The sequence below is a fragment of the Cebus imitator genome, unplaced genomic scaffold, assembly GCF_001604975.1.
Source record: "Cebus imitator isolate Cc_AM_T3 unplaced genomic scaffold, Cebus_imitator-1.0 Scaffold374, whole genome shotgun sequence".
Taxonomy (NCBI): Eukaryota; Metazoa; Chordata; class Mammalia; order Primates; family Cebidae; genus Cebus; species Cebus imitator.
Genome location: NW_016107689.1, coordinates 140,021 through 166,559, shown reverse-complemented (window position 1 = coordinate 166,559; position 26,539 = coordinate 140,021). Strand labels below are relative to the sequence as shown.

Sequence of the window (26,539 nt, the reverse complement as noted above, 5' to 3'; positions counted from 1 at the left end):
CTTGGTACACTGATGACAGTCAGCGGATACTTGAGGTCAATGTGGCTAAGAGGGCAAAGAAAGAGGTGAGGTACAGTTGGAGCTTTCTTCAGTTTAATCCATTGTTTAGTGGCTAATACCACAGGTTGAAGGCCCACATTTCATTTAATTCAATAATATTTTTTAATGAATACTGATTTTCTAAAACTGTAATACTGATTTGCTAAGCCATATGAAGGGCAGTGACTTTGTTTTCTACAAATTTACCCTAAGCACAAAGAATAATACATGATAGTATGTGCTCAATAAATATTTGTTAAATAAATTAATAAATGATAGGCAAGGAAATGTGACTAGAAATACGTAGACTTGTTGGACTTGGCCATCAGCAAGTCCAACATTTTGAATAAAAAATAAACAGTTAAATATTATAGAATAAATTAAATATATAGGAACATAAAATATGCTAGGAAGATGTTGGTCTCATAAAATGAGTTAGGGAGGATTCCCTCTTTTTGTAACATTTGGAATAATTTCAGTAGGAATGGTACCAGCCCCTCTTTGTACATGTGGTGGAATTCGGCTGTAAACCCGTCTGGACCTGGGCTTTTTTGGTTGGTAGGCTATTAATTGCTGCCTCAACTTCACACCTTGTTATTGGTCTATTCAGGGATTCAACTTCTTCCTGGTTTAGTCTTGGGAGGGTGTAAGTGTCCAGGAATTTATCCATTTTTCCCAGGTTTACTGGTTTATGTGCATAGATTTGTTTGCAGTAATCTCTGATGGTAGTTTGTATTTCTGTGGAATTGGAGGTGGTATCTCCTGTATCATTTTTATCATTTTTTATTGCATCTATTCTAGGCAAAACCATTCAGGACATAGGCATAGGCAAGGAATTCAGGACTAAAACACAAAAAGCAATGACAACAAAAGCCAAAATAGACAAATGGGATCTAATTAAACTTAAGAGTTTCTGCACAGCAAAAGAAACAATCATCAGAGTAAACAGGCAACCAATGGAATGGGAAAATATTTTGCAATCTGCCCATCTGAAAAAGAGCTAATACCCAGAATCTACAAAGAACTAAAGCATATTTACAAGAAAAAAACAAACAAGCTCATTCAAAAGTGGCCAAAAGATATAAACAGACACTGTTCAAAAGAAGACATTTATGAAGCCAACAAACATAGCAAAAATGCTCATCATCATGGGACATTAGAGAAATGCAAATCAAAATCAAATTGAGATACCATCTCATGCCAGTTAGAATGGCAATCATTAAAAAAAATCTGGAGACAACAGATGCTGGAGAGGATGTGGAGAAATAGGAACACTTTTACACTGTTGGTCGGAGTGTAAATTAGTTCAACCATTGTGGAAGACAGTGTGGTGATTCCTCAAGGATCTAGAAATAGAAATTCCATTTGACCCAGCAATCCCATTACTGGGTATATACCCAAAGGATTATAAATCTTTCTGTTATAAAGACACAGGCACACATATGTTCATTGTGGCACTGTTTACAATAGCAAAGACCCGGAACCAACCACAATGTTCATTAGTGATAGACTGGACAAAGAAAATGTGGCACATATACACCATTGAATGCTATGCAGCCATAGAAAAGGATGAGTTCATGTCCTTTGTAGGGATATGGATAAATCTGGAAAACCATCATTCTCAGCAAACTGAAACAAGAACAGAAGACGAATCACCACATGTTCTCACTCATAGGTGGGTGTTGAACAATGAGAACACATGGACACAGAGAGGGTCACATCACACACTGGGGTCTGTTGGGAGACTGGGGGCTAGGGAAGGGGCAGCAGGGGGGTTGGGAGGTTGGGGAGGGATAATATTGGGAGAAATGCCTGATGTAGGTGACGGGGGATGGAGACAACAAACCACCATGGCATGTGTGTACCTATGCAACAATCCTGCAAGATCTGCACATGAACTTAAAGTACAATTTAAAAAAGAAAAAAATGAAATGAGGTCATGTTCTTTGCAGGGACATGGATGCAACTGGAAGCCATTATTCTCAGCAAACTTGTGCAGGAACAGAAAATCAAATATTGCACGTTCTCACTTAAAAGTGAGAGCTGAATGATGAGAACGCTTGGCCACATGGGGGGAACACCACACACTGGGGTCTATCAGAGGGTCGGGGATGGAAGGAGGGAGAGTATCATGAAGATTAGCTAATGAATGCTGTGCTTAACACCTAAGTGATGGGATGATCTATGCAGCTAATTACCATGGCACATGTTTACCTATGTAACAATCCTGTACGTCATGCATATGTACTCCTGAACTTGAAATAGAAGTTGGAAATCAACAACAACAACAACAACAAAATGCTAGGAAAATATGTATGGAAAAGTGATTATTTCTGCTCAGGATGCTCAGAGAAAGTCTAACATAAGAGATGACATATGAGAGGCGACATGAGAGACGAGTAAGCCTTTACCAAAAAACAGCATTAGCTATATGGTCTCTTAGGAATAATCATAATTTCTAATTAGCTATAAAATAGTTGTCTAAATTTTCATTGTCTACCACAGTTGCCACTAGCCACATGTGGCTATTGAGCACTTGGAATGTGGCTATTCTTCACTGAGGTGTGCTCTAAGTGTAAAATAAACATGTTGAAGACTTAAGTTTTAAAAATAAAATATTGTCTCAATAATCTTCATGGATTACATATTAAAATGATAATAGTGTTAATAGTTTGGGTATAGTATGCTCAAAATATATTATTAGCATTTATTTCAAACGTTTCTATATACTTTTTCTAATAAAAGCTAGGTGAAAATTTGAAATTACATATGTTTCACACTGATGCGTCACAATAAATTTATTTATGACAACTGATCTAAACAAAAGGCTCAAATACTAGAATAATCCTAATCGCATATGGTCTTAAAGTATTCTCATATTTATTGTCAAATGGCATATTGAACAATAGAACAGTTACAATCACTGTAATTATTAGTGTCCCTATAAGGTATACTTGAAAACATAACCTAATCAGAATAAAAAAATCTGATAGCACAATCTGTATACAATTTCAATAATTTATTTTAAACAATCATCCACATCGATATGCAAGTAGAACTTAACCTTTCAATAACTCTCTATTGTTTAATGCCTTGCCATTTTTTGATCCTGTAGATTTACATAAAGTTTATTAAAAATCAGTCTGATTTTTTCTACCGGGAACTAATTAAGTTTTAATATTCTTTTTTCCTTTCTGTTTAATTTAGAAAATTGTTTAATTCAGTTTTTTACATTTTTTTTACATTTTTGTTTATTTATTTATTTTAAGACAGTCACTCTTGTTGTCCAGGCTGGAGTGCAATGCTGAGATCTTGGTTCACCTCAACCTCTGCCTCTCAGGTTCAAGCAATTCTCCTGCCTCAGCCTCCCGAGTAGCTAAGATTACAGGTATGCACCAACACGACTGGCTAATCTTTCGTATTTTAAATAGACACAGGGTTTCTCCATGTTCATCAGGCTGGTAGAGAACTCCAAACCTCAGGTGATCTGCCAGCCTCAGCCTCCAAAAGTACTGGGATTACTGGTGTGAGCCACTGCACCTGGCTATTTTTAATTATTCTAGAGACAGGTTCTTACTCTGTCACCCAGACTGGACTGATCATGGTTCACTGCAGCCTCAAACTACTAGGCTCAAGCAATTCTCCTGCCTCAGCTTCCTGAGCAGCTGGGACTCTGGGTACATACCACCATGCCTAGCTAATTGTTTGTTTTTTGCAGAGAAAGAGGTCTCGCTTGCTGTCCAGGCTGGTCTCAAACTCTGGCTTCAAGTGATCCTCTGGCCTCGTCCTCCCAAACTGCTGGGATTATAGTCATGAGTCACTGCACCCAGCTTAATTTTCTTTTAATATTTAACTGAGCTTGAATTTTGTTGGCTTCGGATAGATCAGAAATAACCATGATGATGAAACATGCTATCCTCACTCTTTTCAGGGTCGTCTTGAAACTTCTCCACTGTCTCCGGGCACACTATTCCATCAGCGCTCAAAAGGGAGGACATTAAGCAGAAACAGTTTCCTGAAATTTTGCAACCCACAACTTATCTTCATATACCCTCAAAAATATTAATTTGTATTTTATGTAAAAGTAGCCTACTCCACATTTCCACTTTCTTGTATCCTGATTGCTCTCAACCCAGAACAATTTGAGTTTTCCTCATTATTTCCAGGGACCAAGGCTACTAATGACTCATATTTTGCTAAACCCAATGATTACTTTGTGGTCTTTTTTTTTTTTTCTACACAGCATTTCTGTTCTATTGAACACAGAACTTCGTGGGTCAGCTATCTTGAACTTACCCAACAGTAAACATCGCAGCTGCTTGCAGCCAGTTTAAAAGAAAAAAAAAAAGTTTGCTCTCTTCTTTCAAGCCATGTTTTTAAATAGCTACTCTTTTCTAAGAGTACTTACAGTAAATCTTCCTCAAGTTCTGTACTTGGCTTCTTCGGCTTTTCACCCCACACTCTTCCTAGGCAAGCCCAGTGAAACCTCAGGTTCAGCCATCTCTGGTATGGCAAGAGCTGATATCTCTGTCATCTAAATCTCTCATCTATTCTCTGGATAACCAGAGCTTATTTTAAAATGATTATTCCTATTTTTGATGATAAAAACATATAAACTTGTTAGAATATAATAAATGTTCAAAAGGGTAATTATCATTGTTATGGTTTGTTATAACCACTTCCTTTACTGATAACTTTCTGCCCAGTGGCTTTCACTCTTACAACATCCTGAACTTTTAGGTTTAATTTCATTAACGTTCATTTAATTTGTTTCCTATCTTGTGCTCTTTTTTCAAGTAAGAGAATTCCGAAACCTGAAACTCCAAGTCAGCTTTGACTCTAGCTTCTTCATTTCCTCTTTGCTTCAACTCTCCATCACTGTATGCTCCACTCAGCCAATTCTTCTTACTCCTTGTAACTGAGTTACAATGAGCAAGAATATGGCTCAAGTCCTGTCCCTCAGCCCATGGCTCCTGCCTATTTAAGGGCCTCATCTGTTTTGAATCCCTGTTATTCCATTCCCTGGATGTATGAGGTAGGTGAGATCTTTTATTTCTCCTTGCCCCAGTTTGCTGCTCTTCAAAATGAAAATAACAGTCTTACTTTTAGAAAGTATCTCATAGTAACTTCATGAAGATTATGTGAATGTCTATTTGTAATGGGCTTAAGTAGTGCTACCCACAGTAAGGAGATATCTGTGTTTATTCAATAATAAGACATAACACTTTAGAATTTCTACAACAAATTCATACAATTGAGTTGCAAATATTTTGATTCCTGCTAAAATTTGAGTCCTGTACCTCATCCACAGATAAAATGTAAACTTTACCATGCTCTCACTTGTGATTTTGATGACACCCTGTTAATTTAGTTCATTTATCTGACAACTATTCCATCTAACTGATGGTAGAATCATGAATTATAGAGGATACTGGTTCTATTCTTGAGGGGATTAAAATATGTGGAAAAGGTTGCAAAGTTTAAAATAGAGTGTAATAGATAATATGTACCGATTAACAATATTATGTCTATATGTGTCTATGATAGGCCCCAATAATATACTGGTTAAGAAGACAGACTTAAAGATCACTACACTCAAAAGCTTTTATATTTGAGCAAAGCAAACAAGCATATATAGTTACAAGTTGTTATAAGTACTACAAAGGAAATAAATACTGTGATGGAGAATAGTGGTGCTTAGGACACTTCTCCTGAGGAAATAACGCTGAAGCTGAGGCATAAGACAACCTAAACTTGACAGGTGAAGGAGTGCAGCAAGAATGTTTCAGGAGGAGGGTAGCATCACTTGAAAATAATGGGAAGAAAGGTACCGTGGGTCCTTCTACAGGGTGAGGGAAGGATCAGACAGCCTGATACCTGAGAGATGTAAGCAGGTGGCTGAACATGCCTTGCTTTGTGGACCATGAGAAACATTCAGATTTCATGTAAGTGCATCTGATGCTTCTGAAATGTTTCAAGCACAGATGTAAAATAATGTATGTTTTAAAAAGGAAAGTGACAGGAAAAATGCAGGAGTACCAGCACCGTCTGGTTGTGATCAGAAAAGGATGTCATCAGACATGACATTTAAGCCAAGATCTGAAGGGTGAGTGGAAATCAACTTGTCATTTTTGTCTGGATTTACGTGCTATGGAATCTGAATCATATGCAGATGTCCAGTAACGCAAAGCTAAAATTTTAACTTGCGCTTACGGACCTACTCTATTACTTTTATTTTTGCAAAGGATAACTAAAGATTCATAATTGGTATGATCCTGGTGAGTGACTGAGATATCAACTGTTAACATTTAGCTGAATTTTAAACTGATAGGTAAACTATCTCTGACATCTCTATGCAGTATTTTCTCTATCTACCTTTAGTCATATATTCTAATTTTTTTCTTAAGCTCTTATATAGTTCCATGACTATTAACCTGAAAACATCACTTAAATCCTTTTAATCTGTGACACATCCATTTTCCTGAAAAGTTAAATAGATAGAATCTCTTAAAAATGTCCTAAAAATATAGAGTCTTGGGAAATAGAAAAAACAGTGTCTAACGGAGATACTCCTATGGGTAATAAAAAAAAAAGTCAAATAAAATATTATTTTCCACAATTGAGCACATTCAAGTCATTCATGTTTCATTCAGCATGCATGTGTAGAATGTTCTGTATGTGTCAGATCAGCATTTGATTAGCTGATACATATAATGATAAAATAATGCTCAGTCCCTGCCTACAAAAGCAGTCTACTGAATGAGATGAACAAGGAGACAAACCAATGAAGCAGACAAGTCAGCCATATCAGAAGCTGGAAGACTGCTAGACACAAGGTGTTACAGAGTCCTTAGGAACAGCACCCAACCTGGACTCCGAAGCCAAAGAATTGAGTCTTGAATACAAACAAAACAAAACAAAACAGTGAGCCACTTTTACATCCTGGGAAGAGGTATTTCAAGCAGAAAGACAAAGCAAAATGAGTCTTAGAAAAAGCAACTGATGCAATTTGACTAAAGTAAACCAAGTGAGTAGAGAAAAATAAGAGATGAGAGCTGTCTGGTCCTAGAGAGTCTGATTTTAATCTGTGGACCGTGGGGTTTCATGAAAATATTATTTTAAGCAGAGGTGTATCAAAATCCCATTTACTTTTTAAAAGCTTACTCTGCAATACTGATGGATTAGTTCTGATAGAGAATGGCAGAGTTGACACAATTCAGGAGGAAAAAAAAAGGACCCTGGACAAAAATTAGGTGCAACTATAAGAGGCAGAAACAAATTGATCTAAGGCCCAACAAAATTAACAGTATGTGTGGACTAATTGACCATGGAGGATGCCAGAGAGAAAAGGGAAGCCTGACTGATTCCACTCAGGAAAACAGATAAGTGGGGGTTAAATCAGGAAAAGAGGCAGGGATGTAGCAACATTGTTCAGGTTTGATGTTTCTATGGAGATTAGATTCTAGTTTCAGTTCTCCAACAGAACAAGAAATATGCATCATTAAACTTGCTGTGATAGATCATATACTTAAAGGGGATGATTCTTTACAGGTCTCAAGAAAGGCAAAAGTTTAACTAAAATGAATCTTTTCTTTCCCCAAAACAAGTATCTCAAAATTCATTTCCTTTAAACGTGCGAAAGAGAATGATTTCCCTCTATTTTCAGTTAATACAGGAAAAAAATATTCCCTAAGTACAATGAATCATTTATGCATAAAGACAATTTGTGTTTTAGATTTTGGTTGTACTGTAATATAACCTCAAATTGAACATATCCTCTTCTAAATGTGTTTTCTAAAAATCGGAAGGAATTGGAAGATACTGTAAAATAGATACTCAGAGTTAACCAAAGAAATAATAAACTCGCTATGTGAAACAAAGCAAAAGATACTCTTGCACCTAATTTGGCAATACTCAGGCTGTGATTCCCACAGACCTTTAGGCATTTCCTAGAAATGCAGGGATATTTCACACGGGGAAACACATTTGGAAAAATACCTTATAAAGAACATTTGGGAGTCAGCCTTCCCTGTGTTTGCATCCTCACTCTGACACCCATTCGCCCTATAACTTTTTGTGTATTTCCTCTAAGTTGTAGTTTTCTTATATAAAATGTGGGCATGGTAATACTTGCCTAGGAAATGTGTTATGAGTATTAAATTAGATAATGCTTGTAAAGCACTTAGGCTGATGTCTAGCACATAGTACGAGCTTATGAAATGTAATTCATTTTTTATTATGCTCATGCAAGTTTGAAAAAGGAACACATCTGCTATCATAAATTAGCCAACTGTAGTCTGCACATTATTATCTCTAGAGCTGCTATGACAATTATGTTCTATCATTATGGATGATGATGGGGATCCATTTTTGTTACATAGTGCTATTACTTTTTTTTTCTCCACAGTTCAATGGATATTTTTCTTCAGTAGCATTTGCTATCACTTGCAAAAATAAGAAAGAATTTTTCTGTTGGAATAAAATCATGAATAGCCACAGTTACAAGTGGCCAACTGTAGTTTAGTACTTGGGAGATCAGGGAAGAAAAGCGAAAAGATGCGTGACAGCTGACTGTCAAGCTGACCATCATAGACACACTGAAAGAGACTGACTCCCATGCAGTGAAGAGCCAGTTTCTACAAACAACTTATTAAACCCAAGTTTATGAAGCTGGGCTTATCTAACTAATCCCAATTGTGTCAGAAGAGCAAAGAGCTGGAAGGAATGCCACAGGACTTCAATTACTGGGACCTCGAAGTCCAAGTACAAAAACACCCAAAACATTAGAGTAAATTCAGTAGCAGCTTTATAGTGCAAGAAACAGGTTTTATTTATTTTGTGTGTGTGTGTGTGTGTGTGTGTGTGTGTGTGTGTGTGTGTGTAGGAGCAGAAAGAATTTAACTATAATATTTTCAGAATAAAAGTACAATATTCAATATTGAAACCATATTTTTAAAGAAAACAGCTGAAGTTCTTCCTTTTTATTTTTTTTAAATCTGCTGAATAAATAATCTAATATGCCAGTCATTCGTGCAATTTTTTAAAAGTATTTTTAGCCTAGTGGAAGAATAACTATATATCTGTAAGTATGAATTTAACTATGATAAAAATGCATAATTAAATTGATATCAATGTTAGTGATGGGTTGTAATTTCTATTCAAAATTTAGAATACCAGAGTATCTTGCCATATGTTGATGAAATTTTTCTGCATAAAAAATAATTGAGGCACCTAATTGATTATTTTATCATGAAATGTGAGCTCATTGAAATTATAGCTCATTGAAATTATACTCACTGTAAATTAAGAAATCCCATGTTCTAACTTTTGGATCTTTTTTTCTTCATTTAGAGAATTCAGGTGCAAATAAATTAGAGAGGGAGGTGACAGCAAGAATGAGAAATCAGAAAGCAGTTCATCCGTAAAGTTAAAAGAATACAGATAGAGGTGAAGACTGCCATCCAACTTCAGATAACATAAATTATTTCAGCACTAAATAGGAGTAAACAATTTTTATAATTTCAAGATGTATTTCTGGTGCAGTTTAATAAAATTCAGTGATTGAGAATAAGGAGTCCCAGAATCTTATCGCATCATATCCTCTACCTTGTGATATGAACTCCTACAAGTCCTCAAACCTACCTATACCTTAAGTTTTCCCTCTGTAAGGTGCATAGGTTTGGATTAGAATCAATTCCTGGGATGCCTTTTGGCATTACATTTCTGAAAATATCAGTGCATCTCACCTGTCATGTTACAAGTTTGTCACATCACTGAAACACAAACTTAACACATAGTTACGTACCTTTTTTGTTAAGAGTCTAAAAGTCCAGGTGCTTTTATAATTCATTATTAATTGAACTTGATTTTCAAGTTCTTACTCCCCATCCCCACCTCATCACCTTGCTTTTTCCTAGTAATATTTGTTCAGAAGTCTGAAAAGGTTTGAGTTACAAATCCTGATACCTAATGCCTAGACATGAGATTCACACGACTTTCTGAGGTGTCATAAACAATGAATTATTTGTGTACTAGAAATCAAGCTCCATGCCAGGCTGTGTGCCCCACTTGCACTCCCTGTGAATACTTCATCTCATTGGCTTCAGCACTTATTGTGTGAAAGTCCGGAGTCTATGGCAGTGGTGACAAAATCAAACAGTATAAAAATTCCTGATTATCTGATTTTAAAAACTTGGAAAATAAGACACAAAGAGACCACATTTCTGAGCCAAAATGCTAGCATTTGATGATACTGATTATTGTGGGCTTACTATAGAAATGGAAGCTGCAGGCAGAAGCCCCTTGTTCCAAACTGTATTTCAGTACAATAGACTTTGTTTTATTTACATTTTTGGAGACTTGGAGTAACTCTTAAAAAAATGAATAAAATATAGGGCACAAAAACTTGATCCTTAGAAGTGGAAGAGGCATTTCAAATTTGGTGTCTAATTAAGCAATATGTTCAAATTTAGCAGAAAGAGTAGTCATGCTTAAATGTTGATATACTCTCCCAAATATTTATGCACAGACACACACACACAAACACACATGTACATACTATATATGTATACTCATAAACAGTATATCTAAGAATAAAATAGAATAACACTCTATTTCAGTTACTTTCAGTACTAATTAGCTGATAATTCTTAATTAACTGTAATCATCAAGCAACTTAAATTGCAAGGAACCCCAAAGTCAAAGGTGAAAGTATTTACTAAAGTGAAGCAAGTTTCTTCAGACAGCCTTAAAATAATCAAAAATCAATTCATTATTGAGGATAATTAAAATTTGGTGAATACAATCTTATTCCTTTACAGTATAATCTGAGTTATGATAAACTGACCAAACTTAAAAAGTCTTCCACACACCATCTACTTATCCTTTAATTATTCTTTCTGATTCTGCGCTTTCAAGCTAAAGACATTCTAAACATGAATGAATTTTAAAATCTTCTAATGTAGGTTATTCTGCTACTATAAAATAAATATGCAATTTACATTTTTTTTTTTTTTAGACAGTTTTGCTCTTGTTGCCCAGGCTGGATTTCAGTGGTGCGATCTTGGCTCGCCTCAACCTCTGCCTCCAGGTTCAAGCTATTCTCCTACCTCAACCTCCTGAGTAGCTGGGATTACAGGCATGTGCCACCAGGCCCAGCTGATTTTTTTTTTTCATATATTTAGTAGAGACGGGGTTTCTTCATGTTGGTCAGGCTGGTCTCAAACTCCCGACCTCAGGTGATCCATCTGTCTCAGCCTCCCAAAGTGCTGGGATTACAGACTTGAGCCACTGTGACTGGCCTGCAATTTACATCTTTTTTATTAATGTTTTACATACCAAAATCTATTTTTTATTAATGTTTTAGAAGCCAAAATCTTTTGGCTTCTCTGGGCCACATTGAAAGAAGAATAATTGTCTTGGGCCACACATAAAATACAATAACAATAGCTGATGAGCTAAAAAACAAATAAAAAAACAAACAAAAAAAACCCAAAAAACATTTCATACGGTTTTAAGAATGTTTAATCATTTGTGTTGGGCCGCATTCAAACCCATCCTGGGCTGCATGTGGCTTGAGGTCCACAGGTTGGACAAACTGGTTTTAGAAGCTTCTAGACCAATAAAAAGTTGTTTGTTTGCAATGGTTTCACCTTTTTAAAACTTTAATCCCTTACATTCTAATTATATTTAGCTAGTCATTAACTTTCATTTCTAATGAAACTCTGAAAGTTTCAAAATCTGTGTAAAGCTCTATGAAAAATATAGTTGTTTTTTTTTTTAGATTTACTTGTTTAGCTTAAGTTACTTAAAATAATAACTTCCATTTTTTATGAGAGCATTTACAATGTATTATTAACTAGGTCTTAGCTTAGAATTTTCCATCAGTAACACTTAAAATTTATTGAATGTTCACTAAATGATATGGTATATTGAATGTTCACTCTGTTCTTTATATGAGATGTTTCATTTAATTCTCACAACAATCTTATGAATCTAGTTTGGTTATTTTTCTCTTTTAGATAAATTAACCAGCTATTGAAGGATTAACATTAACCTTGGGAAGGAGTGCATGTTGGAGGCAGAAATAAAAGCTAGGTTTACCTCAATCCACAAATCTAGATTTTAAACATTTTACAATGGTGATTACCATTGTAAAGGCTGTTATTAACAATGTCATAAGAGGATTCACTAATTCTATTAAACCACAAGAAAACACAGAGTATTGTTTTAAGTAAAATATTACCTTCTTGTCCTTGTTACAGGAAATTACACTGTGAAGGAAAATGTTGCTTCAGAATAAACCCGTTATCCAATGTCCACATTGGACATCTCCCAATTTTTAAAACGATGCTGCAAAATCTCTTATGTAACTGTAAATATGAGTTACAAAACTTATTTAACTGAGTAATGAAAAGTACAATAGAAAAGTGCAATTAAATGTTAGTATTTAATACTTTAAAACATAACATTTGCATTTCTGAAATTGTAATCATTTCAAATTTGCAAATAATTTAAGAAAGCCATCTTAAATATTTTTCTTTAAAAAGTAGAATACAAAGCCACAATTTCTAAAATAAGCATATAATCAAAACAATATAGAAAATGTACTCTCCAGTCTAGTGTATCTTCTCTGCAGAGTGCTCTAAAGCAAAGAATTGGGATAAGATAGATTATTTTTAATTGTAAAAAAATAATTTCAAGTATAAGCCATTTATCCTTACTGTCGTTTTGGAAATGAAATTGATACAACTTTTTTTCTGAGTTATACTTTAAATATACCACTGGAAAGTGTGGCCAACAATTGTGTCAGTTAGTGAGCATAACACTATCCAGGCTGGGAGCGGTGGCTGTCTCTTGTAATCCCAGCACTTTAGGAGACCAAGGCAGGTGTAACGCCTGAGGTCAGGAGTTCGAGACCAGCCTGCCCAACATGGTGAAACCCCATCTCTACTAAAAATGCAAAAATTAGTTGGGTGTGGTGGCACACCCTTGTAATCCCAGCTACTCAGAAGGCTCAGGTGGGAGAAGTGCTTGAACCCAAAAGGCAGGGGCTGCAATGAATAGAGACTGTGCTACTGCACTCCAACCTGGGCAACAGAGTGAGACCCCATCTCAACAACTGTAGCAACAACAACAAAATCACCATCCGGAAGAATATCTGCATATGCTCACCAAATGGAGAAGAAAACAGGCAAGTTGTGACACATGGTTATTGCGACAGCTCTTACAGAGCAATTTCTGGAGACAGTACCTACCCAATAATGTCAAGACACAGGCAAGTATTGCTATCAGGGCTCCTGTACTGAGGCCAGCAGGTAAGACATAGGCCTCTGCATTGCAGGTCTGGGCTATGCCATCGGCGTCACAGTCACACACTCGGATGGTGAGGGTGTTGGTGCTGCTAAGTGAAGGAGATCCACTGTCCACAATGAAAATTGGCAGATAGTAAACCGATTGTTCCTGTCTCCGGAAGCCGTTTCTCCTGGTCAGTATTGAGGCTGTGTTGTCTAGGACAAAGAAAGCAAATGTATAACACAAGATTTCTGATGGAACCAGTCTTCCCAAACTTTAAGTCACTCTGTTTACTTTGATGCCTTAATTAGGGAAATCTCTGGAGTTGCAGATTTATTTCAACAATTCTCTTTGAGTTATCTTGGACAAGGAGACATTTCCAGTTTAATACATTATAAGACATTTATGTTCTTTTATACAGTATAACAAAGTTATAAAGTAAAATAAAATATAAAAATGTTTATGCACAACTTATTACATTAACTGCAACTTTATCAAAACTACACCTTTTTACTTGTCTCAAATTTGACACCATAAACTTATAGAAAGGATGGTACATATTGACAGGTTAAATATTTTGCAGCATCATATGGTACAGATAAAATTTTCAATCTATCCTCTCTTTGACAGGTTTCAAGACCAAAATTTATATTTAAAATGGTAAAATCAGCTACTTTAGCTTTATTTAAATTGAATATGCAGAGATATTCAGAATAATTTTATTGTAACAATTTGAAAATAATATATTGATATTTGTATTTACTCTGTGTGTATAAACATTTTGTCAGTGATAAAAAAGGCCATTTATGTTTAACTTCTATTTAATATTTTACTTCATCTAAGCAATTATGGTAATTATAAACTTAAAGTTATCAATGTCTATGTGTGTGATTTATATATCAAAAATAGGTTTGTATCTGTTAGCCGTTTTCCAACTAACTTGTCTTAATTAACTAGAGTATGAGATTTTTTAAACTAATGGCTATTAATAAAAATATAAAGGAAAAGAAGAAAAATCAGGATCGGGGTTTCATGCACTGTGCTTTTACATATTTTTCTCTCTTCTAAACTGTCAAAAGGATTTATTCAATGATAGCATGAAAAAATTAGTACGCTTGTGAAAGAGGAAGATGAAATCTCTCTCAAACAGCACAAAACAGCAAGCTCATATTAGACTGCAGAAAATGTATTACATGCAATTATAAAAGAGAAGGTAATAAAACAGTTTGATTTTCAGATTCCATCTGGTAGGTTTTTATGTAAACAAATCATTCATACATTTTAAAATGTATGAATTTGAGAAGGTACTCACTAAAAAATTAAGCTGGAGTTGTTAAAGGATGCTGTTTTGAGTAAGTTCCTATACATTTCACAATAGCACTTAGGTCTATGCCTTTGCCTCCTACCAACTCAGATGTCAGATGCATTTATTACTTGATACAAAAAGTTTTAGAAAGTCGTTGATTTGTAATCAATCTAACATGACATATCAAAATGACACACACCCACACACACACAGTCACATACACACACAAACACACATACACTTGGTGAATTGAGGAACACAAGCTGAAATGCCCAAAAAGTGAGACTATGACTCTATAATTAGAAAAGTGATCATAAAATTTATAATGTCCCATGTTTGCTCCCTAAGATGGAAGACTTCTTAAGAACTGACTTTCTCTGTATTCATATGTTTTCCTTCAAGGTACAGTCAAGGGAGCTCTGGGTATAAGCCAGAGAACTTTTCAACTGTGTGGCAATGTGGATGTCCTATAAATGGAGAAATTTTAGTGCACATGTTGTACATCAATCATGGTGGTACTGAATGAGGACACACGGGGGATATATTCACATTCTCCTTGTGAAAGACATAAATTCCTTTCTCTGCTTTTGTACCAGATAAATCCAAATGCTGAGAATTATCCTTCTTAACTATGATTAAGTCAGTGAGTCTGTAGTTACCCATGTAGAGAATGCTCTACCTTTCATATTATTGAAGGGACAAGATAGTATTTTCATTGAGTAGAAAATAGGATCAGGAAAAATTATTATTTTCAGATTGAAGTTTTGAGGCCAAGGGCACTAAATAAGGTGATTGCTTCAGACAAAAGTTCTTATCCACCTTTTGAAAGTAAGTCTTTTTTTTTTTTTTTTTAAACACAGAGTTTTGCTCTGTTGCCAGGCTGGAGTAAAGTGATGAGATCTCGGCTCACTGCAATCTCTGCCTCCTGGGTTCAAATAATTCCCCTGCCTCAGCCTCCCGAGTAGCGGGGACTGCAGGCTCGCACCACCACACTCGGCTAATTTTTAGTAGAGATGGGGTTTCACCATGTCACCCAGGATAGTCTCGATCTTCTGACCTCGTGATCCACCCACCTTGGCCTCCCAAAGTGGAAGGAAGTCTTTTTGAAACAAGCAAGAATTGACAGGCAAATCCATTTCTATATTTTTCCCTGAAACCAGATTTACATAAACAATATAAAGTTTTTAAAAAAATATTTATTTTCCATGTTGTTGGGGGATAGTATTCACTCTTTATATCGGTTTCAAATGCTCTTCTTCTGCTAAAGTAAATATCTTGAATAAAAACCCACTCAAATATATAATTCAAAATTAGACAATGATAGAAGGTTCTAATGCTTTAAGTTCTTATAATTGTCAATATATATTATTAAACAAAACTAAAATCTACTTATAGGTATTTGTAAACATGTTACTATAATGACATTTAGGAAAGCGCTAAGAGTATTTACCTTTGAAGCAGAGAAATGTAATTTGATATGAGAGGGAGATATTCTGTTAGTTTTAATTTTATATTTCTTAGGATCATAAATATATCATTATTTTATTATTTGCATGAATTACATTTGTGTTTATGTAAAATAAAAGAGTAAGAGATGTTATTATTGAAAACATTAAGTCAAAGTTGATTCAGATTAAAATGTGTAATGTCCAGTTCTTTTTCCAACATCTCAAGTGGCATCTCTGAGCATAGTACTTATTAAGGTATTTAAATAACCATCAACTTAATAGATTATCTGGATAATGAACTTGGTATACAAATAAGAGAATGAGTGTCTATAAGAAAAGCAAAAGAATAATCCAGCTTTTCCTCTTATTTGGCTTTAGGCCTAAAATGATTTAAATAGCAGCTTTTCCTTCATGACAGTAAATCCATAGATAAAAATTACTTTAGGTGCTCATTGCTCTTTAATTAATTAATGTCCTTTCTTTTAAAAAAAATTCTGTAATCAGCACTTCTGAGGGGGAAAAAGTGTTTGCTTAGAGTATCTATACCTGCTACCTCTATCAGTAACAATATTAATACCTTACCTTTGTTGTCTTTCAATGAAAAGTTGTGGTTATTTGTTGCATCCGTTGTTAAGCTGAAGTAAAACTGGTGTCCATTGGATGGCTCATCTTTATCAACAGCACTGATTTTCTGGATAACCTAGGAAAGGAGAAAGTAAAACAGGAAAGCACACTGTTGTGCTATGTTTAGTTTTCTGAGGCAGGACAGAGTAACTTTACACTTTATAATAAATATCATCTCCCTGAATGAGCTAGGGAGAAAGGATCAGATGTATTATTATGAACCCCATCTAAAAACAGGCTCTGAAAAACGAATCATGTCCTTTTCATAGTTCATGCTTGACTTCACTTTTGTGAACTTCAGAAATAAGCTGTACCAATTGATTAGACATCCCAGTAAACATCACAAGACACTGAACAATAGATGAACAAACCAACTGAGATTGCACTGCACTTAATTCTTAGAATTTTAAGATACTTAAACCCTGTTGTGTAAGGTGGGAAACAGCCCAATCAGTTTACTATGCTGTATCTTTCTCCTTAAAGGAGTCTAAGTTCTTAGCCATTTAACAGGGCTTTTATAATGTTTACCTTTTCTTCCTGAGGAATTTTCATCACCCCAATTAAACTGAAATTTGAAGGTTCCTTTAATATTAGTTCATGCTACACATCAAAGTGTTAGTTTTGCTGAAACAAGCCGATTATATTTTATCTTAAAGCTGGAAGAAGTTCAAAGGCAACTGCTGCTGGATATTTTTTAAGAAATCACAAATTAGAAGCAAAGCATTCTGAAGACTCTTACCTGCCCTGGCTGGGCATTTTCACAGACGGTGGTCTCATAGTCCATGGCAAACTCAGGGGCATTATCATTGATGTCAAGTATTGTGATGGCCACATAGCCTCTTCCTACTTGAGATGGATTCTCTAATAAATAAGAGAGTTTCTTATGATTTACTCTTTGCCTCTCTAAAGCACAATTCTAATATCAATAACTAAGCTGAGAATAAAATCTAAAATCATAATGCTGTATTACTTAAAAGGAGCTTTGGATCATATGAAAATATGATCCAAATACACACACACATTCCTATGTATGTATATGTGTACATGTGTATACATACATATATGTACATACATATGTGTGTATTTGGATACACATGTATGTATATATATCTTAATGTATACTATAGTCTATATGTGTACTTGTAGTTTTTTAGTCCCTGATGAGAAAATTACTGAAAGAAAAATGAACAGTAAACCACAAATTTCAATAATCTTTGATGGTAGAGCTCATATTTGCATGACTATACATTTTCATTATCAACACATGTATTATAAATGCATACATATTTAAATATCCAATATATCACAGTCATATACATATGCAAATATGCATTCTTTTTTCAATCATTTTCATTATATTTTATTATTTATTATTTTATTTTATTTTTTATGAGGGACTAAAATTAGTTCAATATCAGAATATTCAAATCCAGTTGTCTTGGTTACAGATCAATTTACTAATTATTAAAAACGATTTCACTAACTACATACCAGCATAAAAACAATATGTGAATTGCAATCAGAAAATAAGAAGGTACTACAGGCCCATTATTTTTTAGTCTTGGGTTTTCATAAATTTTGTAAATGTTAGCATATAAAGACAGTGAATGTAAGTATATTTCACAGCTTAGAAGTTTGGAATTTTCAAGTTTTTATTCAATTCAAATAAGCAACTACTTTAATCAAGCTGAATTTATAATCTCATGACAATCAATTCTCCACTCACTGTCCTCCATCTTAATTTAGTTTTAAGCCTCACAACTTACGACTCTCCATTGCAAGGACTGTGATATTGTGAACAGCATTTGTCTCTCGATCCAAAGACTTGGCAGTTGTGATAACTCCACTGTTGGCATCAATATTGAAGTATCTCTCCAGGTCTGTGTTTCTGTCAATTGAGTACCTAATTGAACATTGAATAAAGAAAAGTCTTCAAAATGTATGTCTGATTATAATTTGTTAAAATGATTTCATTATTTGTGTAGCTCATCACTAAATCCCGCGGAGTCCCTGATCTGTCATATTAATCACATAAATGCATGCCTTATTTAAAACTCTACTTACCTACTAGAAGGTTTATAACCTGTGTCTCACTAATGTGTTTGCTTTTCTGTCAGACAGTACAAAATGAACACCACAGTAATCTTCACAATGGCTTTGAATATGTCATTAGAATTTCAAATTCATCATTATTACTATTATTATTTATTTATTTTTGATACAGGGACTTGCTCTGTCACCCAGGCTGGGGTGGAGTGTGTTACTGTAGCCTCGAACACTTCTATATAAGTCATATCCAATAGCAAAAGGACAACTGATATTAGTGTTTGATAAGAGAATTTTAACGAGATTATAACCCATACACTCATGCATCAATTGAGCCAATAGTAAAACCTGAATTGCTCTCTTTGTCAAATCTCAAAGTTAGTAACTGAGATAATGTTTGAATATTTATGAAAAAATAGATGTCTAGATTCTTAAAAGCAAAAAGGTCTTGAACTTGGCAGACATCAGTCTAAATGAATTCATGTTATTCCCCACAGGGCTAAAGTCAATGATTAAAACACTTGCCTCTCTTATCAGTAGTCTCAAAGATCCTAGCATTAGAATAAAAAACATTAAAGTTGTGAATTTATTTAATATGTTAAATGTCTCCAACCACTGTTTGCCTCATAGAAAACCACAAATAATTTAGGGATCTAGTTATAACCTAGGCCTCCATCTGTTTTGAAAAACGTAGGCAACAAAAGTTTCTGTCATTCAAATAGTTATCATTTTTATGAACTGTGCAGCTGTGTTTATTTATTTAGACAAACTCTCACTCTGTAGCCCAGGCTGGAGTACAGTGATGTAACCACAGGCTCACTACAGCCTCCACCTCTCAGGCTCAAGTGATTGTCCCACCTCAGCCTTCCAAGTAGCTCAGACTACATACATGTGCCACTGTGCCAAGCTAATTTTTATATATTTTTTGTAAAGACACAGTCTCACTATGCTGCCAGGGCTGGTCTCAAACACCTGTGCTCAAGCAATTCTCCTGTCTCAGCCTCTCAAAGTGTTAGGATTACAGGCTTGAACCACACACCATGCCTGGTCCCCCTTCTAAATTGTGTGTATTTGCTAATAACTGTAATCCCCACTTAGATCTCACTAAATAGTACAGATTTATATATACAGTAATTTGTAATATAATTTTCTTATTTTATATCTTCCATTTATTCATTTATTCATTTACACATTCAGCACTTATTCTTGAGCACCGGCAAGTGACATTCTAATTCAGAACAAACATTACATAAATAAATATTTTTTTTAAACGCAACCGAAAAAATAAATATTGAGGAAGAAACTAACAAGTTGCTACGAAGAAAGTCAGGGCAGGTTTGGGGAAAGATATTGGCTTGAGAAGAGTTCGGATGCTTTGGCAAAGACAAGAATTAAACTGACCATCCAGAACAGTTCTAGTGCCTGGTGGTTATTACATTTCTTTTCTGGATTTTTTCTTTTNTTTTGAGACGGAGTCTCGCTCTGTTGCCCAGGCTGGAGGACAGTGACATGACCTCAGTTCACTGCAATCTCTGCCTCTCAGGTTCAAGCAGTACTCCTGCCTCACCCTCCTGAGTAGCTGGAATTATAGGTGCCTGCCACCACCCCCAGCTAATTTTTTGTATTTTTAGTAGAAATGTGGTTGCACCATCTTGTCAAGTCTGGTCTTGAACTCCTGACCTCATGATCCACCTGCCTCGGACTCCCAAAGTGCTGGAATTACATGCGTGAGCCACCGCATTATTATATCTCTTAATGACAAGGACTTGGGATCACCTAGTATTAAGGTGTTTCCTATTTCTACCAGCCCCTCTGGATATGCAAAAAGCTTACACTGTTGTGTGAAGCATTAGCTAATGTATATAGGTACTTGAGGGGAAAAAGAAATCCTTAGATAAGGAAAATAGAAGCACTTTTTAGAATAAGACGTGTAAAATATCCTTGCCTTAGCAATGTGGGAGGGCTAATTGAGCCAAAGAGAAGAAAGGTCCTAAAAGAAGTCTGGAGGAAGACACTATCTGATTCTGTGAATTGACTGGCCTGGGGACTGAGAAATGCAGTTGCCTGAGTTGTTGGAGACTGAATTAGACAGGTGAAGATAGGTGATTTCCTAATCATGAGCCGCCATTAACTATAATGCAATTTCTGACGCCATTAGTGATGTGTGAACTCACAACAATCTCTCTAGCTTCTGCAAATTACAGCCTAAAATACTTGGCTTACTTTAGTGTATGTTAGAGTGGACAGTGAGAGAGATCACTTCCATATTTTTGCAGCAACAGCAGTTAAGCTTCTGCCCATCCAGTTATTATGCTGACAGCTCTGTATCTCAATGTCCAGCCTCAAACCAGTTCCTGAGATTTTGTACACTGCTTTACAGATGTCTTTACCATCATTAATTCAATCTCAATCTATCTATGAGCAAATTCATCAACCTTTTCGCCAAATTACCCTACCTTCTAAACTTTTCTTTTTACAGGATGTAATCTTTAAAATATAGTTTACCTTTCTTCCTTAATAATTGAAAAACTCCTTAAAGAATGGGTGATTGTTGTTAATTTACCTGGTATTTGATTTTTGCCCTTCCCCTTTCTCTCACCTGGGGCATAAACACATGAAAGAGATCTGGAAGCCATATTGTAAATAAGCAATTACAAATGCTTAAAAAATGAAGCCAAGGCACTTAATGACATTATACTGCCAAGGTATCAGTCCCTGAGAGCATAGCTCCAGACTTCTCATTAGGAAATCATTAGTGATAAGCTTTGCTGCTACTAGCCAAGCACAATTTCTAACTAACGCAAGCAGATATTATTATTGAGATTATTTCGATACTGGACTCTAAAATTTGGATCCGTTGAAGGTATGATCCAAAAGAATCATGACTAGTTTTCCAGTACATTATGTTGCCTAAAATTAACTTTAGTTTCAGTCACCTACATCTCTGTAATTCAGCTTCCTTTTGTTTTTTTTCCCCTCTGCTTTCCTATCTAAACTCCTAACCAGTCAAACTGATGTATTAACTGGTGAACAAATATACCACACACATCTCCAATTCTGTGCCTTTCCTCATGTTGGTCATTCTGTATTCCTCTTTTTCCTCCTTTCCAATTATTTTAGTCCTGCTATTCCTTGAAGACAAACGAGTAGCATTAAAGCAGCATACCTTTTCAATTACATCAGAAGTCATGCGCTTTTTAAAGAAAACCTTCAGGGTGTGTGACCCGCGGAGTTCACCAAATGCTCCTTGTGCTACACCATCAGGAACCATACGTGGAGAATTAAAGGACAATGTTTCTGGCCACGACCCTGCCACTAACCTACTGTACTAATTGGAGCTTTTCATCTGTGCTTTTCTGTTTCTTCATCTGTTCAGTGAGAAAGTCTTACAAGATGAATTCTTATTTTCAGATTTAACACTGGATTTTTAAAAATGAGTTTTCATGTAAGATCTCTTCTACAGCTATATAACAAGAGGGTTTCTGCAAAAGACCATATCTCATATATCTGTGTGTCTTCAGTGTTCTGAAGGTCTGTTACAAAATGAATTCCCTAATGACTGCTGGTGATTATCACTACAGCTATTTGATAAGCTAAAGAGATCAATTAAAATGTTCTTCTTTATATTCACAGGTAGCATTCTTAACACCAGCTATTAATTTGCATAGTAGTGTTCACAAACAGAAAGTGCAGGTGAGTGAACTAGATGAACACAAATATATCATCAGTACTCCCAAAATGCCAAAAGTTAATGTAATACAAAAGCCTGGGGAAATTTAATCAATCAAAATAGATGAATCATTTAAATTGAAATTTTATTCTACTATAAAGTTTGTTGATATGTGTGTGTACATATTTGCGTGTGTATGTATATTGCTGTAAGGATCATGCAGGTTTGATATAGATTTCAGCAAAATCCTGGAACCATATTTGCTAGCTGTGTGGCCAGGGACCTATTTACTTATAACATAGGAATAATACTACATGCCTCTAAGGGATTCAATGTTAAGTAAACTTCAAAATAAACTACTGAGGCCAGGCACTATGGCTCAAGGCCTGTAATCCCAGCATTTTGGGAAGCTGAGGTTGGTGGATTGCTTGAGTTCAGGACTTAGAGACTAGTCTAGGCAACATGGCAAAGCCTGGTCTTTACAGAAGATTAGCTAGGCATGGTGGTATGTGCCTGTAGTCTTAGTGGCTGGGAAGCTGAAATGGGAGGGTTATCTGAGCCCAGAAGGTGGAATTTGCAGTGAGTGGTGATTGTGCCACTGCACTCCAGCCTGGGTGTTAGAGTGAGGACCGGTCTCAAAAAAAAAATAAATAAATAAAAAGAATAAAAATGAATTATATTTCTAAACTTAATGATAGCAGATTAGCAGACACCATGCTTGTATTCCCATCCTCTCTTCTGATTATGTCAACACAATTTGCCTTTAAGGATTTAAACTTTTTTCAAATTCATGCAAACTTGATGGTACTCAAGATGTCCAGAACATTTTGGAGAAGAGATGGCCACATATATGAAGATATGCAAAAACAAACAAACAAACAAATAAACAAACAAAAAAAAAACTCTACAGGAAATGTTAATCTTAAATAGAGCCTAAGAAAAGTGCTGCAGCTGATTCATCACAGTTGCCACATTCTGAAGAGCCTGCTACCCTAGCTACACTTATTTACAGAGGGACTTCATTCCTCTCTTTTCTGAAGACTGGCTACTCAATTTTTTTTCTTTGATTCTTTGAGCAATACCAAATTATTTCAATGAACTTTTTTTTTTTTTTTTTTTAGTTAATCATGGGCAATTACTACTGATTACAATTAAACATTTTTAAGAGGGCAGTTCATGATAAAAGTAATATTCCCTAACTTTTTAACTCCATTAATAATTCTCTACAATTAACCCCATGAATGACTCTATGATTTACACCAAGAAGACTGAATTTTTGTATTCCTTTATGAATGTGATTTTTCAATGAGTATTTATTTTAACATATTAATATATAACATTATATTACATTACATTATGTTTTTTTGTGGCAGGGTCTCACTCTGTCACTCAGGCTGGCATGATCTCAGCTCACTGCAACCTCCAGCTTCTGGATTTAAGAGATTCTTCTGCCTCAGCCTCCCAACTAGCTGGTATTACAGGCACGTACTACCACACTTGGTTAATTTTTGTATTTTTGGTAAAGATGGGGGCTTCATCATGAGGGCCAGTCTGCTCTCGAACTCCTGGCCGCAAATGATCCATCCATTTGGCCTCCCAAAATGTTGGGATTACAGACATGAGCCACGGTGCCTGACCTTCAATAAGTATTTTAGATGTGAAAAATACTGTAAGAAACAAATCAAAACAAAAGTAATTTTCAGTGAATTTATTTTACCAAGTCTGCCAAAAAGATAATTAAGAAGGGTCTTTGCTGACAGCAGAGCTCTCTAATTCCAGAGCAATATAATGAAACATAAAAAATGGTCCAGCGCCATGGCTCATACCTGTAATCCCAGCACTTTAGAAGGCTGAGGTGGGTAGATCACCTGAGATCAGGAGTTTGAGATCAGTCTGGCCAATATGGTGAGACCCCTCTCTATACTAAAAGTACAGAAAATTACCGGGGCATGGTGGCAGATGCCTGTAATCCTAGCTACTCAGGAGGCTGAGGCAGGAGAATCACTTGAACCCAGGAGGAGGGGGTTGCAGTGAGCGGAGAGCCGAAATTGCACCACTGCACTCTAGCCTGGGCAACAAGAGTGGAAGTACATCTCAAAAAAAAAAAAAAATGGTTCAAATAAATTAGGCATTTCCTACAAAATTTAACCCAGTGAAGATTATCTCGGGGTATTCTAACAAAAACACATGTTATGTTTTCACCATACATGGACATATAATTTCTGTTTTCATTTTTAGTGGTCGTTATGCTAAAATAGGCAGCATTTTGAAACAGAGTACAGCTTATAGTCTTCTCACAGAATTAACATCTGCTACTTTTTAATCAGTTTTACTGCTAGTATTATTTTTCTGTATGTTATGTTACTGGTTTGCCAATTTTCTTAGACTAAAATAGATATTCACAAATAATTTAGATTTCATATGTGCACATACATGCATGCATACAAGCTACACAAAAAATACACACTGAATTATTCAAACACCCCAAATACGTTCACACTCATCACATTATATACAGTAATTTCTGATACAATTCTATCACTTTTTATGTGAGGATATATAATAATAGGAATGCTGAAAAGCCCACAGGTAAATATTATCCAAGTATCCTTTAACATAAGTATAAACATATTTCTATATTAAAATTATTAGGAATGCTTAAAGTGATGCCTATTACTTTTTATCTGCCTGTCTTCATGTCTGATCTTATTTGTAATAACATCACGTTTCAAGCCATTGGCCATTTTTAGCCAGGGACTTGGGGCTTGCTGTGATGCCTACAGAAATGAATTTGCTGATTTTATAATTTGGTACTAGGCTTTTAGGATATAACTAAATAAAACATAAATGTACTTTGCATGATATTTTCTTGGCTTGTCCAAATCCTGCCATCCCTTGAAGTCCTACTTATACTGCCACTCCTTCAAATGAAATCTCACAGCCAGTGAACTTGGAGTGCTGACTATTCATCTCACAATTTGCCAAAACACAGATTGTAAGTTCCTTGAGGTCAGAGGAAATGTTTTATTTATCTTTGTTTTCTCATTAGCACTTCCCCCAGTGCCTTGCATAACACAGGTTTTTAATGAATGCCCGTCCAGTCATCGATCAGTCTGCCAATGCTGACGTGAGAAATGAGTCAAATCCTCTAGACTCTAGGCTGTTCTTACAGCTTTTACCAACTTGGATGAGAAACACAGAAGTTTCTGTCATTCAGAAACATGACCAGAACCAGCAGACCACAATCTGTCCTTCCAAGTTCAATAGATAAAGCCTGATATTGAGTAGTTAGGGCCAAAATTTACATGCTATGATAAACAGCTACTTATAGAGTAACAAGCTAGAAACATGCTTGCCCTCAATTACTCATTTTTCTTAAAACAAAAACAAAACAATTTTTCCCCCTCTGAGTAATATCTCAAGTATCAACTGACTTCCACCCTTGGTTTTGACTGCAATTTTAGCTTACATATGGTTTTATTTCCACACACACTCCCGCCCCGCCACAAAAGGACAGTGCAGTGTACATGAAATGGTGGTCTAGGTAGGCTATCTGGATGTTGGGTGAAGTATAAAAAAGACCTAACATTCACAATCGTGTTATGTTCTGGCCAATTACTAGGCTTCGGGTTTAACTTCTCCATCTATGACAACTACACTTGTAAATGTCAAAATGACCAGGTTTCCACAGTCGCATAGGCGCTCAGTCTTCTTTTAAGGAAAAGGCAGGTTCATAGAGAAGAGTTTTGCATAACCTTTGGTTGACACTTTATTAATGTAGGTAGAAATTTAAAAATGTTGTGCAAGGCAGGGATCATGTAGGAAAACAGTATCAACTTTGCCTTGCTGGGGGTAAGTAAATATATATTTTTCTAGAATTCTAATTTAATGCCTCATATATCAGAAAATACTATGAACATAAATGGCATATGCTAGATCTCAGTATTCTACAACAAAGAATGTCAATAAATTTAAAACTAATTCCCATTGGCCACGCTGTTTTACAAGTCAAATCCTATTGGTTTAATTTTTTTTTTTTTTTTTTTTTTTTTTTTATACGGAGTTTCGCTCATGTTACCCAGGCTGGAGTGCAATGGCGCGATCTCGGCTCAC

The 26,539-nt window shown here is 35.5% G+C and overlaps 1 protein-coding gene across 3 annotated transcripts in view; it reads right to left on the bottom strand.

Moving 5' to 3' along the window:
• Window positions 1-26,539, bottom strand: part of CDH7 (cadherin 7) — a 130,364-nt gene that overhangs the window by 6,087 nt on the left and 97,738 nt on the right. For 2 of the 3 annotated variants that reach the window (XM_017507362.2, XM_037730982.1), the window contains exons 8-11: window positions 18,477-18,613; window positions 17,450-17,571; window positions 16,669-16,786; window positions 13,296-13,547 (exon numbers count right to left, since the gene is read on the bottom strand). In XM_017507362.2, the coding sequence (XP_017362851.1) occupies window positions 13,296-13,547; window positions 16,669-16,786; window positions 17,450-17,571; window positions 18,477-18,613 (629 nt within the window). Of the gene's footprint in view, window positions 1-9,123; window positions 9,381-13,295; window positions 13,548-16,668; window positions 16,787-17,449; window positions 17,572-18,476; window positions 18,614-26,539 lie in introns of those variants that run through there. The other variant, XM_037730983.1, reaches the window with a different exon arrangement.